This window comes from Melanotaenia boesemani, chromosome 24 (genome assembly GCF_017639745.1).
Source record: "Melanotaenia boesemani isolate fMelBoe1 chromosome 24, fMelBoe1.pri, whole genome shotgun sequence".
Classification (NCBI taxonomy): domain Eukaryota; kingdom Metazoa; phylum Chordata; class Actinopteri; order Atheriniformes; family Melanotaeniidae; genus Melanotaenia; species Melanotaenia boesemani.
The window spans coordinates 8,653,505-8,671,542 of record NC_055705.1 but is presented as its reverse complement, the minus strand read 5'-3'; the positions used below and the strand labels follow the sequence as shown (position 1 = coordinate 8,671,542).

General features: G+C 38.3%; 1 protein-coding gene across 1 annotated transcript; it reads left to right on the top strand.

Moving 5' to 3' along the window:
* The first annotated feature begins 540 nt into the window (after positions 1–540).
* Positions 541–11,807, top strand: sts (steroid sulfatase (microsomal), isozyme S). The gene is made up of 10 exons (XM_041978566.1): positions 541–781; positions 3,036–3,204; positions 5,252–5,373; positions 6,193–6,315; positions 6,659–7,070; positions 7,260–7,396; positions 8,770–8,907; positions 10,280–10,439; positions 10,595–10,716; positions 11,002–11,807. Exons 2-10 carry the CDS (start codon positions 3,053–3,055, stop codon positions 11,373–11,375), a joined length of 1,740 nt encoding a protein of 579 aa, XP_041834500.1. The 5' UTR covers positions 541–781; positions 3,036–3,052; the 3' UTR covers positions 11,376–11,807.
* Positions 11,808–18,038: the final 6,231 nt, after the last annotated feature.

Here is an 18,038-nt window from a genome sequence, read left to right as displayed (position 1 = left end):
AGACCAATAAGTCGATCTGGCTCTGAGGTGGGATGTTGTCAGTGATAATCAGGATTCAATTAGTTGAAAGAAGTTAGATGAAATGAAATAACCCCAAATTATCCAAAATAGTTCAGATGCTGTGTAATATATATATATATATATATATATATATATAAAACGACAAAAAAGTGAAAAAAGTTCACAATTTACAAATCTCATGAACTCACTTTTTTTTCCTCTAATATATTATAAACAACATATCAGATGTTAAATCTGAGACATTTCACCATTTCATTTTTAACTTAAATTTAATGGAACAACATCATTTGGTTCCTTGTGTTTCTTTTACTAAATATTTATTGTGTTCTTGAGTGGCCTCAGTGCTTGAAAATATCTTTGTTGTTAGAAAGAAAGAAAGAAAGAAAGAAAGAAAGAAAGAAAGAAAGAAAGAAAGAAAGAAAGAAAGAAAGAAAGAAAGAAAGAAAGAAAGAAAGAAAGTTTTGTTTTGAAATTCAGAAGCGGAAGTTCCGGTCTGTCCGAGGGTTACCTGGTTTAAAACTTCGACGTATCGCGATATTTCCGCCTCAAACTGCTTCATCGGTCAACGTTAAACTGTCATAAAGTCAGCGCATCAGCGAGTCTCGTTAAACTAAACTAAATCATTTATTTATCTTTACAAGTTAAAGGGCAGCGGTTCAGAACTTCATTTAAATCTGCTGCTCAGTCATTTCCTGTCATGAAGAGTCTCTGTCACTCACGGGTGAGCGATTGATTGATCAGCCTTCATCGCTTCTGCAAGGTAAATTAAACCTTTTGTCGTAAACCGCGAGGAATGAGAACTTAATGAAGTTTTGCTATATGTATATAATAAGGTAAAGACAGCAAAGTGAAAGCAGCCTGCACGCGATATTTGGAGTTATGAGATTTTAATAAAATAAAAATAATAATAAAAGAATAATAACAAAGCGCTGTTTTATGAATGAATGAATGAATGAATGAGTGGCGCATTAAAGTATTTTGTGAAGTTAAAAGGGACCTGTAAACACTGCAAAGTGAATTGATGATGTCAAGTTTATATATATATATATATATATATATATATATATATATATATAGTTTAAGTTTATATATATATATGTTTTGCTACTACTGACAGCTGTTCTGAGATCAAGCCTGGACCCAGTAGGATTCCTGTGTTAGTAAAATAAGGAATCGAACACGGTCAGTTTGTGGGGTGAATCGATCTAATCTGTTAACTGTACCTTGTATAACTCAGAATACAACAGAGACTAGTGTAAACTTCATAAAGCTGCTGTACTGTACTAAATGTTAGATCTCTGTCCAACAAGTCACTCTTAGTTAATGACTTCATCATTTCTCACAGTTTAGATTTTCTTTTTCTGACAGAAACATGGTTAACAGAAGACAGAAGTGCTACAGTTCTTAATGAAACAGCACCCCCTCATTTTAGTTTTATGAATAAATGTCGAAACAGGAGGAAAGGGGAAGGAGAAGCTGCCTTATTTAAAGATTCATTCCAGTGTAAAGAGATTTCATTTGCTGATTTTACTTCTTTTGAATATCTTAGTTTTATTTTAAGGGGCATTCCTAAAATCCTATTTCTAATCATCTACAGACGTCCAGGACACTGTGTAAATTTTATTGATGAATTTTCTGAATTATTGTCGGTTATCTCTACTGATTTTAACCATTTCATCTTAACTGGGGATTTTAACATTCACATAGATAACATGATGGATGGTAATGTCAAGGAATTTTCTTCCATATTGGACATGTTTGGTTTGTGGCAACATGTAAAAGAACCAACCCACATTCGAGGTCACATTCTGGACCTGGTTATTTCAAAGGGTGTGGAAATTTCTTCTGTTGTGGTCACTGACTTGGCCTTGTCTGACCATTTTTGTATTTTGTTTGATTTACTGATCACTCAGAATGTCCAACCAACCTACTCCTCGGTTAGAAAGAGGTACATTAATGAAAGAACAAGTGCTTAGTTTGTGGAGGTCATAGCTATGTTACCAACAACCAGTGCAGAGTCAGTTGATGGACTCCTGGATCATTTCAATCTGAAAGTCTTGAATTTAATGGATGCTGTTGCACCGATAAGAATCAAGAGCAACTTGAGCAAACAGAAAACACCATGGAGAAACACCACTGTGGTTACCAGCCTAAAAAGAGAATGCAGAAAAACTGAGCGGAAATGGCGGAAAAATAAACTTCAAATTCACTATGAACTGTACAAACAAAGCCTGCGTAACTATAACAATGAGCTGTGCAAGGCCAGAGAGCTGCATTTATCTGAAATGATTAATAGGAATGTCAACAATTCTCGCACTCTGTTTGAAAAACTTACAAATCCTCCTATACAGATAAACCCAGAGCTCCTTTCCACTGAGAAATGCAACCAATTTGTCAACTTTTTTATAGAAAAAATTAAAACAATTAGGCAAAATATTAATTCCACACAGTCACACAAGAAAAGTAGTCTGTGTCTAAAACCCGGAAATAATTCTGATGTTATGTCGCAATTTAAAATGGTGAATTTAAAAATCCTACAAGAAACAGTTTTGTATTTGAAATCAGCAACATGCACTCTGGACATGATACCATTTAATGAAAATTAATTTTCTTCATTAATCAGGTTCTTGCTTTGTCATGGACTTTTTTCATACTTAAATTAAATTTACAAACATGAAAGTGGGAGCCATATTGTTTGCTGCCTGTTTCATTAACTGATATCTATTAGTGATAATATTACTTTATCATCACCAAACCTTTGGTTGATGGAATTAAAGTGTGCACTTGTCATCATCACACCTGCAACTAAGTTCCAGCATCACCTCCTTCTAATCCAGATTGGTGAGTCACTGAATATCACTGTTGTTGACCAGTTAATCTGACCAATGACAATAAAATATTCTCAAAGTTCTCTTGAATCATCATTAACATTATTTCATGACATCAGACGTGAACTTCCAGATGCCATTGGCTGCTATAAGAACATGTTGTGGGTACGTCTGTATGTTCTCCAGGGTTTCTGTCCACCAGCATGAAGTCTTTTTGGATGTCATCTTGTCTGCTGCTGCTTTTGGAGGTCAGCAGTGTGTTTCTTCAGGAAAACAACAAGCCCAACTTTGTCCTGATGATGGTGGATGATCTGGGAATTGGAGATCTCGGCTGCTACGGCAATAAAACACTGAGGTAAAAACACAATGATGTCAATATGTTTTTTAATTCATTTTTTAAATGTGTCATTTTAAGGTTTTTATTAAGAAATTCTTCAACATTGTGCCTTGGGAAAATGTAACTATCTGCATAATATTTATTTACTGTACAGCTTGTAATTTAAACTAGATTAAAATTATTCGTCCAGACATAGAAAGAATCTCCCATATTCTCCACATGACTGGAGTATGGGGTAGGTTGAAGATGGAAGTCTATAACCGGCAAACAAGTAAATTAAAAAAGAATAAATCCATTGAGTCGCCCATAAACATGAGGGAAAATATGATCTGGTCTGATGGAGCAAGACTGAACTGTGTGGAAAACCGCTTTGCATGACCAAAAGAAGACCTCACCCATGGTGAAGCATGGTGGTGGCAGTATCATGATGTGCAGTTGCTTTTTTAATTTGTACTGGAGCTTTTGTCAAAGTGGAAGAAATTCTGAACAGTTCCACCAGAGTGTTAGTTTAAACGTGTCCAGACTTTACAGGTGTGAATACTTCTTACCACTTTACCAACTTCTTTCTACTTTACCAAATGGGTAAAGTGAAATCAATTAAATTTTCCAATTATACCCCTTTTCAAAATAATCATCATCGGCTTGAGTTTTTTTAATTAAACGTTGATATTTTAAAATTTCTCATAAAACAATAAATGCCTTCAAGTGTCGGAGTCATGCAGAATGATGTCCTTGCACCATTTGTCCACTAGATGGAGCTCTGACTCCTTTCAATCCTTAGTCTTCTCAGTAATGTACAGGAGTAAGCTACAGCCAGACAACATCACAGGAGAGGGATGAGTCGAGCTTGTTGACAGGAAAGTTTTTAACAATGTTGTGAAATTTAAGAATGACTTAACATGTCTTTAGTTACTCGCTGTCTGTGTTAGCGATAACATCCCTGTATTTATTCCAACCTAGCTTGTGTTAGCTAACAGCCTAAAAGCCAGTAAGTAGCTGCAGAAATAACGTAAGTGTACAAAATATTTGAGAATCCAGAACGAGCGTTCATCAGTCCATCAGCTGCGTGTTGAGACGCCATTAAGGACGAGTGATGTGAAGCAGAAAGGAGGGAAAAGCTAAAAAATATTACTCTGTCTTCAGCAACCGTCCTAATATCATGTCGCTCTTAGTTTTGCTTTGTCAGAAAATGCTATAATGTGCCTGTTATCTTTGTTATTGTAACCGTTAGGGGATGAAAAAAGAAGGTAATTTAAATCAATCTGCTGATTAATGCAGTTATTAGATTTATTTTCTGCCATTTTCTGGAATCAGCATCGGCCTCAAAAAAAAAAAAAAAAAAAAAAAGATTTATTGCATGTTTAATGTCAGCATCAATTTTAATATTAATGTTAGATCATCTGAAGCAAAAATAATGAATTTAGACATTTTCCTTTATCTGAATCTCAATTTAACATCTTTGTCCAATAAATGTGTCTCCTGGAGCGTAGCGCTGCTGTACGCTTGCAAACTATGAAACACATAATAGCTATTAGATTTTTACATTTTATGGAGCTTTCAGGAATAAAATACTGAGTTATCTAACTATGTGTCTCCTGCAATCTTTAATTGAGTTATTAAAAATTAAAAATGCATTACTTTCATTTGAAGTCCTGTCCATCTTATTTAAGTGGGGAGATCTCGTTGGTCCTGTCAGCAGTAAAAAGTTTCTATCTGCAGAATTAGTTTTTTGTTTGATGTTTTATTTATCTAAAGGTTGGAATTAATTAATAAAAATACAACAGTTTCAGCTGTTGTCCAATACAAAGCCACAGAGTCATTTTTCAACACAGGGTTTGTTTTATTTATAAAGATATTTTAAAGATCTACAGAATGATTATAGCTGCTTCATTCATGCTGAAACATATCAAAAATGTCTCCAACCACCTGCTATTTCAGTCTAACCCACTTACTTTTCTAACTGCGTCGGATATAATTCTTTATCCACAATGAAAGCTTGATTGGAAAAGATTTTTAAAGGTCTTGTCTTGCTGTTTGTCTCTCTGGATATTGGGGATTTTTTTAGAACTCCAAACATCGACAAGTTGGCCGAAGAGGGAGTGAAGCTGACCCAACACATCGCTGCAGCGAGCCTCTGCACCCCGAGCCGGGCGGCGTTTCTAACAGGACGGTACCCAGTAAGATCGGGTGAGTTCAGAGAGACTTTTTCTGCACTGACTGGATGATCGTCACATTCTGGATCAAGTCAACATAGATTCAGTTATCTTTGATTCAATCCTCCATCCTGAGCTGCACACGGTGACAGTGGAAAGCAAAAACTCCCTTTTTAACAAGAACGAAATTCCTCCCACAGAACCAGGAACTGGATGATGGTGGGGAAAAGAGAAAGGAGGGGTCAACAAGCATCATAGCTTTAAGCCAGGGAAACCCTCTGAGAAAGAGAAACTCAAATTAATGGCAATGATCATACATTTATTCATGAAGAGTAAAGACAGCGGAAAGTAGCCCAGTGCATCATGGGACATCCCCCAGCAGCAGAACTAAAGGGTTGGCTATGGGTCACCTAGCTAGCCTTAGCTATAAGATTTATCAAAAGGGAAGGTTTGAAGCCTGATCTTAAAGGTAGAGAGGGTGTCTACTTCCTGAAGCCAAACTGAGAGTAGGTTCTACAGAGTGGGGTCTGATAACTGCAGTGTCTACCTCTCAATCTACTTTTAGATCCTCTAGGAACCACAAGTAAACCTGCCGTCTGAGATTGCACCGGTCTGTTGGAACTACCACTAAATTTATTTATCAAATTTTAGTTCTGAATCAAGTATGACCCCTAAATTCTAGACATAGTTCTGAGAATTGAACAACAATGGCTCTAAAACGCTCTCTGTCTGCACTGGAGAGTCTGACTTACTGTCATTGTACTGAGAGCAAATCCCTGATCTTAATGCAGAAAGTCCTGTCAGTTACTAAAGGTTACATAATGTTGCTGTTTTCTCATTTTTATTCTTCCAGGTATAGCTGGGGATTTGAAACCAGGAGTTTTTCTATTTAATGCAGCGTCAGGAGGCCTTCCTAGTCATGAAGTGACCTTTGCTAAGATTGCTAAGCAACAGGGTTACGAAACTGCTCTTATAGGTATGTTTGACCTGTTCACACCCTGTTCACATGTGTAAGCGGCTCATTTCATTGTTCAGTATGTTGTAAAGTTTTTTTCCAGTGCTTTTGTTACACTCATTCGAAAAAGCTAGAGCAGCATGGTCTGACTACAAATAAGTTATCCATAAAAACTTTTATGCACTCTTCGGCCACTTTATTAGACGTTGCTAGTACCCGCTGTTCATTGTGGCTGAGTCTGTGAAGTGAAATCACAGGAAATGCAGGAAAAAAAAAAAAAAAAAGAGACACTATCTGTACTATCGTTCTCCTGTTTGACTCTATTGATAAATTACAACAAGCTTTACTATTTTTTTCTGTCCAGGAAAATGGCACCTAGGTCTTAACTGTAAGAGCAGTGACGATCACTGTCACCACCCCAGCACCCACGGCTTTAACTACTTCTTTGGCATTCCTTTGACCAACTTACGAGACTGCCAGTGGGGACATGGGACCGTTTTCCAAATCCATAAATATTTACCGTACAGGACATTTGGAGTTGTGTTGGTCTCTGTAGTTGGGCTCCACTGCATTGGGCTCATCAGATTCCGCAGAGGGCTGATCTTCGGTCTGCTGTTGGTGGCGGTCATAGTCACAGGAATGATGGTGGGATTCATCAGGATCATCCCGTACTTCAACTGTGTTCTCTTCAGGGATCACAGTATTGTGGAGCAACCATTCACATCTGAAAACCTGACGCAGAGGATGACCCACGAAGCCGTGGACTTCATAGAGAGGTCTGTGTCTGCTTTCTAGACTGTCATGGGTCAGAGAACTGTCTCACAGATTGTCCTGTTCGATGCTCAGTGTTGTCCTAATTTCTGTGTATTTTAAAATGTTGCAGCTGGGATGTGAGAGGGATTAAACATAAAGTGAAATCAGGAAAATGGCTGTGCTATATTTGACTGTATTTTCTGTTTCTGCAGGAATTCAGCCAGACCTTTCCTGCTGTTTTTCTCTTTCCTGCAAGTGCACACGGCCATGTTTGCTTCTGCAGCATTTAGAGGAACAAGCCACCACGGCATCTACGGGGATGCCGTCCATGAAGTGGACTGGAGTGTAGGTGGGTCAACTGAGCTTTTTTAACAGCTTGGTGTTATCACGTGTTTCAATCATGGATTCAAAGGACAGAATCCAGTCCAAAATAACTCCAAGGTTTCTCACTGTAGTACTATAAGCCAAAGTAATATCATCTAGAGTAATTACATATTTGTATAGGGTCTTTCTTTCACACTCAGGCCTCAGTCTGTCGATGTTTAGAGGGAGAAAGTTCAGTTATCCAGGCTAATTGTCTTTAAGGAATCTTTGCAAAATAATTGATTGTTTTTTTTAGGCTTCATAGATAAGTATAGCTGAGTATCATCGGCATAGCAATTAATGCTATGCCGATGATACTTTTTTGTCATTTATATTTTGGAAAATATCATTTTCTACTGATTGAAAAGTAGATTAGCTAAGACAAGTCTATTCATTGTTATGAGAGTTGTACATTGTAAAACAAAGTTTAAAGTAGCGCCACATAACTTTTTGACTTGTTTTGATGGCCCACTGACATACATTATGTACGTTCCTGGAGCTGTCATTGTCCTGCAGCTTCCCAAGGCTGAAAAACTGCACTTGACAATTTATAATTTTTTTTTTTTTTTTTTTTTTTTGGTCCTGGCATATCAATTTACAGCAGCATTTTGCTTTATGACACCACGACACTTGCAAGCAATGGGATATCAACACGCTGGTTGTTTTGAGAGCGTACCGTGGCTGATTCAGGAAAAAAATAATAAAACATTATCAGAAGAAGAGAGAAAAAGAAAGAGAAAAGTGACAGAGCAAGAGCCTAGACAAGAGTCAACATCAGACTCACTTCCACTCACTGCAGAGAGCTCAGAGAAGAGACAGGATGCAAGATGTTTGGACACATTTTTCCTTTAGATTTAATAGGAAAGCGTGTCCAAACTTTTGACGGGTAGTGTGTGTAAATATGTTAAAGTTTTTTGGAAAGGAAGGGGAAAAAAAAACTGTAGCTGTTGAGGGACTGCTGCAAGAGGCCCGGTGTAGCATTTAAATCAGCGTCCCTGCCAAAGGTTGTGTTCCATGCTTCCCCCCCACTCTTACACTCCTTCTCTCCAGCTGTGAGAGCACATCTCCAGCACTGACTCTCCTGCTGTGTGGAAAACTCGCCATCTTTTCCTCCAGTGATAATGTGTTGAAACAGGTTATCTGCTCTTTCTTAAGGTCTCTATTCAAAGAGAATTTTATGGTTTCTGTTTGACGTCTTGGACAGATGTTCTGATCTGTATTCATGTTTTCAAATTGTTAGATGATGTATACCAAACCAGAGACAGTAAGAAAAATAGCTGTTAACAAATCGTTATTCTCAGCAGCAGATAAGACAACAAAATGTTTCAGAATGCTAACAGATGGTCCATCTTCTCTCAGGTCGGATCCTGCAGACGTTGGACAGACTCGGTCTGAGAGAAAACACCCTGGTTTATCTGACCTCAGATCAGGGGGCTCACTTGGAGGAAATATCTGCAGCAGGCGAAGTTCACGGAGGATGGAACGGAATATTTAAAGGTATCGCATGTTTGGCTTTACTTACCTGGAAAAAGTAAGTGCTTCATGCAAACAGTTTAACAGTTTTTGTAAAACCTGCACTGTACACAAAATCAAGAACTGAAAAGGTCAACTTTAATGTTAAAGCCCAATTCCAAAACGTTAGGCTGCTGTTTAAAATGTACAAACAGGATGCAATAATTTGCAAATCACATAAATACATAGATCATAAACAACATATTAATTTACCATTTCATTGAGAATATTACCTCATTTTGAATTTGATGTCTTTTCTAGCCTTTTGTTGTCCTTGTTCCAACTTTTTAGAGATGTGTTGCTGCCATTTTAATTTACACTTTTGATAGCAGTGCTTTTTTTTTTAAATTGGGGTTGAATATAAAAACAAGCTGCTGTGATTTCAGTAAATACATAGCTTAACTCTCCTACTCGTCGGAATGAGATAGAAAGGTTTGTCCAGCTCTTGGGCTCAACTCAGCACTGAATAAGCTGCGTGCACTTATGCCCAAGATGATGATGTGTGACGAAATCGTGATCTTGTATTTAAACAAAGGACTATTATATAGAGAGGGAAAAAAGCACTGCCTCTAGCACTACATGACAGCACCTGGGTCCAGCTGGACTCACAGCAGTCTACCACTTAATTATGACGTCCCGTCTTGTTTGAAATCTTGCTTGTGTTCTTCCTCTCAGATGTAAGTCGCTTTGGAGAAAAGCATCTGCTAAATGACTGTAGAATAGAATAGAATAGAATAGAATAGAACAGAATAACAGTTCATGCTCCGAGCTGTGTATGATGGTCCACCTGGTCCGGGATGGTCCTCTCTGCCCAGGAAAGCGTACCCTGGAGCAAATCTGAAGCAGCTGTCCAACAGTCCTTGTTTAGAGCTGCTACCACTAGGAGTGCTGGAGCATCTTCAGTGTTCCTGTAGCTAAACTCTGAACCTTCAACCAGCCTCTTCTTTTAAGCTTCAGACCAGGATCTGGACACTGATTTGGGCAACAATTGAATTGGACCCTTGAGGCTGGGTGGGGGACTCACATCTATTTCTTCCAAGCAGGTTTTAATAATTGAACTAATGTTTTTGTTGGAGAGTCAAATGGAAGAAGCAAACAAACGTAAACAGCTAAAGTACCAAAAGCTAGTTGAGCGGGGCCGGAAGGGAGACTGGAGTGGATGACGGGTCCTGAAACACAGCATGACCTCAGAAAAAATCACTATGATGTACACTACCGTTCAAAAGTTTGGGGTCACTTCCCTATTGAATCCCATGGCAAAGTGACCCCAAACTTTTGAACGGTAGTGTATCTACAAACTAACTGGAGAAAATCTGATTTCTTTATTTTACATTGTCTTTTTTTTCCTGTTGAGCAGCAGGGAAGTCCACAAATTGGGAAGGAGGAATCCGGGTCCCAGGAATCCTGCGTTGGCCAGCGAAAATCCCCAGCGGCAGACAGATAGATGAGCCCACCAGCAACATGGACCTGTTTCCTACAGTGGTCCAGCTGAGCGGAGCCTCAGTCCCTCAGGACAGGTGAGGCTGTCCAAAACCAAGACCACTTTCCTTCTCCACGAAACAGGGAAGAGTAGGAATGATTCACTGGGATATTTTTTTATTAGATCTGATTTCTACATTTCAGGACAGTTTAATACATCAGAGATAATTTTCTTATATTTTCCGGTTTGCAGGGAAATAGACGGCCGTGACCTGATGGATTTGCTGCAGGGCAGAGCTGGAAGACCTCACCATGAATTTCTCTTCCATTACTGCAACTCCTACCTGAACGCAGTCAGATGGAAACCTGAGAACAGTAAGTCGGATCCAACGTGTTCATAAAGAGAGGTAGAAATTCATTCACGTGTTTCTCTGTGATTTATTCGTAGGGAGGGATTGTACATGATGACATCTGTGATGGTCCATTTATTTAGATGGAAGAAGCAGATCAGGAATATAAAGAAAGAGGAAAAAAGTTGTATGATTATATTTTTACATTTCAGGTCTCCACACATGGCTAAAAAAAGGGTGGGATGGGAGAAATTTAGGGTAATTTATGAGAAGAAATGACACATTAACTGATTTTATTGATATTCCTCAGGCAGCTCCGTGTGGAAAGCTTTTTATTTCACTCCGAACTTCTACCCAGAGGACCAAACAGCCTGTTTCCACACTCATATCTGCTTTTGCACTCCGGACTATGTGACCTACCACGATCCTCCTCTGCTATTTGACCTCTCCAAGGATCCATCAGAGTCCACGCCGCTGACTCCGGACACTGAGCCGGCCTTTCACTCCGTTCTCGCTGTGATGCAGGAAGCCGTGGAAACGCATCGCCGGTCGGTGACGCCCGTGGAGAGCCAGTTGACTGCGGGGAAGCTGTTGTGGAAGCCCTGGCTGCAGCCCTGCTGCTCCACACTCGCACAGCTCTGTCAATGCCACCAACAGGAAGGAGATGAAAACAAACTAAACTAATCACAACTGGCTTATTCCACCTGTAGCTGGACCCAGGCTCCGTTAGCACAACCTGAGGCTCTCTGAGGGACGCATTTCCTGTCTGGTCTGGCTCAGGGTGCCATGATCGACCCCTCAGCTCAGATTCATGTTCCACCAACTTTCAGCTCTCCTCATGTCATTCAGACTCTGAGTCACTTGACAAAAACAAAATGTTCTTAACTAATGTCAGCTTTATGTTTGATGCTTCTTAATTTGAGGCTGAGCTGAAAGTAGAAAAACAATCCTGGAAATGAATGTAATTAGATTTTTTTAATAGCAATTTCTCTTTTTTTGTTTGTCTTGTTCTTTGGTTTGTGATTACTTTTCTTGTCCCTGTTTTAAATGAGTCTGTTTCAGCATCTGGTGTTGTTTATGTTCTATATGGAATAAATAATGGATTTATTAAATTTGCAAATCATTGCATTATTTTTTTTTATTAACATTTTACACAACGTCCCAAATTTTAGGGGAATTGGGGTTTTACAACATGAGCTGCTGTGTTTGTACAATTTCAAACTTTATCTGCAGACTGATTAACACAGAAAAACATTTGATTATAGCTGCTTTACATGAACGTGAGGGTAAATTCCTGCTGAAGTTTCATTTTTACTGTGTCAATTTGTTTTAAAACCCCAAAAATAATCATTACAAATTACAGGAGTGTTTCATTTCTAAATGTCCACACAGGACAAATGTTTGATTGACACTTTGCATCAATATACGCCTGGCTTTTTGGCTTCGGGGTGGCTAATTGTTCATTTTTGTTCAGTGTGTGTATGAACAGATGTTTGGCTGATGCATTTACATGTCTCTTTTGGTTTACCTGCCACACATTGATTTTGGCCTGTGGCTAAAATCCCTTCTCCTACGAGGTTAATGTTCTTGTGCATTATGTAAGAAACATAAATGGCTGTCACTGGCTAATTTGATGTTTGCGTTGTCAGCACAGCCCTGATTCAGACGGTTGTAGTTCTTCTGGTTGAGAGAAAACCCAACAAAAGCTTGTTTTATTTTTACCGTATGTCATGTGTCTGATCTTATGTTATTTGTGGCTTTTATTTTAATTTATCTTCTATACAAGATTTTGGTTCGATGCAGTTGTTTTAAAGTGCTTTATAAATAAAGTTTGAATGATTTGGACATGAAGAGAAATTATTTACGTTTGCTGAGTTATTAGATGTTTCGTCATGTCCTGAGCCTGTAACCCAAAGCTGCAAATACTATAAAGTTTACACACTGACCATTTCATCAAGCCCACCTTTCTAGTTAGACCCCTTTTCCTTCAGAACTGCTTTGGTTCTTGGTGTAATGGACTCTACAAGGTGTTGGAAACATTCCTCAGAGATTTTGCTCCATATTGACATGACAGCATCACACAGTTGCTGCATTCATAAGAATCTCTCGTTCCACCACATCCCCAAGCTGCTCTATTGGACGGAGATCTGGCGACTGTGGAGGCTGTTGGAGTCCAGTGAACTCATTGTCATGGATCCATGCTTGCACATCCATGATGAGAATCTCCTGTTCCACCACATCCCACAGGTAGCAACAATATGGTGGCTGTGACTTTTAAACCATGCTAGTTGGCCCAAAGTATGTCATGAAAATAAAGTCACAAGACCAGCAACGTTTCTCCATCTTCTATTGTCCTGTGTTGGTGAGGAACCAGTGCTTATCTGACTTCCTGTTGTCTTTTATCATCTCCAACCAGTCTGCCCATTCTCCTCTGACATCAACAAGATGTCAGCTCGCTGGATATTTTCTCTTCTTCAGACCATTCTCTGTAAACCCTAGAGATGGTTAAGTGTGAAAATCCAAGTAAATACTCAGACCAACAACCATGTCACGTTCAAAGTCTCTTAAATCCTCTTTATTCCTCATTTTGAAGTTCAGTTTGACCTTCAGCAAGTCGTCTTCACCATGTCTTCATGACTAAATGTGTTGAGTTGCTGCCATGTGATTGGCTGGTTAGATATTTGTGTTAACAAGCAGGTGAGCAGGTGCACCTGATAAAGTGGACAGTGAGTGTAACGGCATGTGAACCATGAAAATCTTTGAATTTCTCGGGACAGTGACAGACCTTTGTTTTGATGGCTGTGATGGAAACATTAAAAAAAGTCAATATTTCCTTTATTCTTTATTCTTGTGTTGGAGTTTGTTGAACCAAATGAGTAAAAGCAGCCGTTAAAGCAGCTGGTTGGATCTTCCAGCAGCAGAAATGTCATTTCAGGCACAATCACTCGCCTCAAAATGAGGAACAATGGAGCACAACAACAACATGCATTCTTACCAGAGAGGATTATTTCAGCCCTTCCTCTGCAGACGGCTTCAGAACCAACTTACATTTAGGAGCAGAGAACAGTGACAAATGTTCACTTCTATCAGCTGGAATTGTCTGCTGTTTGGGGACTCTGAACAGGCTTATCGCAGCTGTAACACACTGCAGGTGTGTGAAGTTTGTCATTGTCTTACAGCTGAATAATTACACTGAAAAACAGGCTGTGCTTGTCGGCTCAGCCGCTCAGTGTTTTTATTTTGAGAGAATTTTACAACAAAATGAGCTGAAGGAGCAGAAGACACATCAACACCTCAGACGTGAGCTGGAGTTTAATGTACACCTCGATCAGCACCAGGATAGCAGAGGAAGACTATGTTGTGCTGTGGCCTGTTAGGAATTGGTGAAATGCTTCGTTTTGCCATCATTTTCAATGAAAATGTTCTGTTGATTCGAAGACTTCATAACTTTCACCAAATGTAGACATTTTTAAATCCAGGTTAAAAACATTTCTTTTCTCATGTGCCTATGCATGAAATCTGCAAGTTAGCTTTTTTTTTTTTTTTAAACTTATCTTGCTTTTAATCATTTTAATGTAATTTATTATTTTATTGTGATTGTGTGTTGAAGCCTTTTACTATTTCTAAATATCTGTAATGCTTTTGTTTTATGTAAAGCACTTTGAATTGTCCTGTACATCAAATGTACTATACAAATAAACTGCCTTGCCTTACACTTGGTGAAAGTTTAATCTCCACTGGCAGTTTGTTCCACTTGTTTGCAGCATAACAGCTAAATGCTGCTTCTCCATGTTTAGTCTGGACTCTGGTTTGGACTAGTTGACCAGAGTTTTTGGATCTAAGAGCTCTGCTAGGTTTATATTCTCTGAACATTTCACAGATGTATTCTGGGCCTAAACCATTCTGGGATTTGTAAACAATCAGAAGGGTTTTAAAATCTATTCTGTGACTGACTGGAAGCCAGTGTAAAGATTTCAAAACTGGTGTGATGTGTTCAGATCTCTTATTCCTGGTTAAAACTCTAGCAGCAGCGTTTTGAATGAGCTGTAGATGTTTAATGCTCTTTTTAGGAAGTCCTGTTAAAAGACCATCACAGTAATCCAGTCTACTGGAGATGAATGCATAGATGAGTTTCTCTTGGTCTTTCTGGGAAACTAAACTTTTAACTCTGTTGATGTTTCTGAGCTGGTAAAAAGCTTCTTAGTGAAGCTTTGATGTGGCTGCTGAAAGTCAGGTCTGAGTCTATCAACACTCCCAGGTTACGAACTTGGTTGGTGATTTTAAGAGCCCGAGTCTCCAGATGTTTACCAATGCTGACCCTCTTCTCTTTGCTACCAAACAGAATAATCTCAGTTTTGTCTTCATTTAATTGTAGAAAATTCTCCTTCACCCAGGGTTTTATTTGCTCCAAACACTGACACAATAAGTCTATTGGACTGCAGTCATCTGGTGACAGAGACACATAAAGTTGTGTATCATCTGCGTACTTTGATAATTAATGTATAGTTCTGTAATATTTGACCCAGAGGGAGCATATACAAGTTTAACAGAAGAGGTCCAAGGACTGACCCCAGGGGGACTCCACAATTCATGGCCACTCGCTCACATTCATAGCTGTCGATCGTAACAAAATAACTCCAGCCTTCTAAATAGGACCTGAACCAGTTAAGGACCGCTCCAGAAAGTCCAACCCAGTTTTCCAGCCTGTGCAACAGGATTCTATGATCTACAGTATCAAACGTAGCACTGAGATCCAAAAGAACCAGGACTGATACTTGACCAGAATCAGTATTCAACCTAATGTCATTTAACACTTTGACCAGAGCTGTTTCAATGCTGTGATGAGGTCGGAAGCCGGAGTGAAATTTATCAAGATTTCCACTTTCGTTTAAAAAGTCATGAAGCTGGTGAAATACAACTTTCTCAATAATCTTGGAAATAAAAGAGAGGTTAGAGACAGGTCTGTAGTTGTTCATTATAGAGGCGTCTAGAGTCCTTTTCTTTAGGAGTGGCTTAATAGCAGCTATCTTTAGTGACTTGGAAAAAATGCCTGATGCCAGTGAGCTGTTAACTATCAGTAGAAGTTCACTTTCTACTGAGGTAAAAACTGTTTTTAAAAAGTCGGATGGTATCATGTCCAGAGTGCATGTTGTTGATTTCAAATGCCAAACTGTTTCTTGTAGGACTTTTAAATTCACCATTTTAAATCGCGACATGACAGCAGAATTATTTCCGGGTTTTAGACACAGACTACTTTTCTTGTGTGATTGTGTGGAATTATTTTTTGCCCAATTGTTTTAATTTTTTGGTTAAAAAAGTTGGTAAATTGCTTGCATTTCTCAGTGGAAAAGAGGCTCTGGGCTTATCTGTATAGGAGGATTTGTAAGATTTTCAATCATAGCAAACAGAGTGTGAGTGATGCTGAGAACAATGTAAAATTTGGGGTTCACCTAAATTTTTGGCTGGTTCACCTAAATGAAGAAGTTGGGCACACCAGTGCAACCAATGCTAAAAGTTAGTCTGGAGCCCTCTTATGATGAGCTAAGTAGGTCTATTAAACGTGACAATGCTGCGGTAGTTGGATATGAAGAAGTGTTTGTGGTGACTGTAAACCAAAGTAGTAAGTTGTTAAGACACAGCTGTAATCACCTGCACATCTGGCTGCTGTTTATCTGTATAGACTGTTTACATTTTGTCTAAAGAGGATGTAAAAGTAATGAAGAATTACCCTTAACAAATATTTATTGATAAAAACAAAAACAAAAAAACACGGACTACTTGTTTTTCAGGTGTAATGAAACAATAGAAATATAAGCCAAGATGTAGCAGAGCTGCTTTGTTTTTATGGACAAATGTAAATGTGTGATTGGAGCTTTTTCAGATAAAAATGATACAACTTCATTGATATGAGACAATAAAAACATCTCATACCACTATTTTGTCCACATACACTGAACTGCACAGAATGACACAGGCTGACTTGGATTCCATGGTTGCTACGGAGATGCATCATTATTTAAAAACAAACAAAGTTTTCACTGATAAAACAGATTTTCTGAAAATTCCGTTTTTTCTTAACAAGTCCTTTATAAAGACAAGTTGGCAAGTTCATCTTGAGAGTCAAGAAGAAATTCAAATATGGAAAATGTAAGTTTTGAGCTTATTTAAATTCTGTAGGTCATAATTTAAGACTTTTAACTTCCATTAATGAGGTAACAAAGTAGATTCAAGAGAGATTAAGTCTGGATTTAACTAATTGAAAGCAGAAAATGTGCATTTGAAAACTCTTGTTTTAATATTTGGGCTGTAAGTATTAGACTTTTGTACATTTCAAGAAAATAAATCTCCTCAGAAGTGATTTGGTTTAAGGAACTCTAAGATAAGTTTAGGAAAATGTTAATGTTTTACTTAAACCTCATGTGTTTGATTAAAAGCTGTTTTTGATGTATAAAACTCAGATTTTATCTCTGAATGCTATAAAATTATAGCTATGTCATATCTATATTAAACAATCACAGCACCAAATTTGGAAAATGTAAAATCTGAGCTCTTTTAAATTTTGTAGTTCATAATTTAAAACTTTTAAATTCCACTAATAATTTAACAAAGTAGATTCAAAAGTTTAAGTCTGGATTTAACCAATTTGGAGTGAAAAATTTGCATTTGAAAAACTGTAAAACTCGCTTGAAGTTTTATTATTTGGGCTGTTGGTATTAAACTTTTGTACATTTCAAGAAAAAAACAGCTTATAAGTGATTTGTTTTAAGGGAACTGTAGGACAAGTTTAGGAAAATGTTAATGCCTTCATTAAACCTCATATGTTTGTATAAAAATGTGTTTTAGATGTATAAAACTTTGATTTTTATCTCTAAATGTACTAAAATTGTATAGACATGTCTAAAACAAAAGGTTATACTGCATTATTTTGCATTTTAAACAACTAAAAGGTTGATAAACGAAATTCGGTGTCAAGACTGCAAATGAACTGCGCATGCGCCAGCCGCTGGCTGGACGCACGCGTTCACGGCTTTGCGTCCAGACTGCAAATGAACTGCGCATGCTCAAAGCCGCTGGCCGAGACGCCGACTTCCACTCCTCTGCTTCCAGACTGCAGATCAAGTACGCATGTGCGAAGTCTCCGCTAGCTTGTCTGCTTATTTAAAATCGAAATTCAGAGTCAGAAAACTTTAATAATCCCCGAAGGCGATTTGAGTCATTATAGCAGCAACGCGTTGCAACAAAAAAAGAACTTAGCAGCAACTTGTTCAAGGTGGTATTTTTAAGGGGCTGTAAGTATGAGAACATAAAATAAGTAATGAATGAAAAGCAACACTATACACTGGTATT

What these genes read in the sequence shown, in the direction of transcription:
- sts (XM_041978566.1), top strand. Translation starts at nt 3,053, where the DNA reads ATGAAGTCTTTTTGGATGTCATCTTGTCTGCTGCTGCTTTTGGAGGTC. An exon ending in TGAAGTGGACTGGAGTGTAG is followed by an intron (nt 7,397 to 8,769) that starts GTGGGTCAACTG and finishes ATCTTCTCTCAG; the next exon opens with GTCGGATCCTGCAGACGTTG. An exon ending in GCCTCAGTCCCTCAGGACAG is followed by an intron (nt 10,440 to 10,594) that starts GTGAGGCTGTCC and finishes TCCGGTTTGCAG; the next exon opens with GGAAATAGACGGCCGTGACC.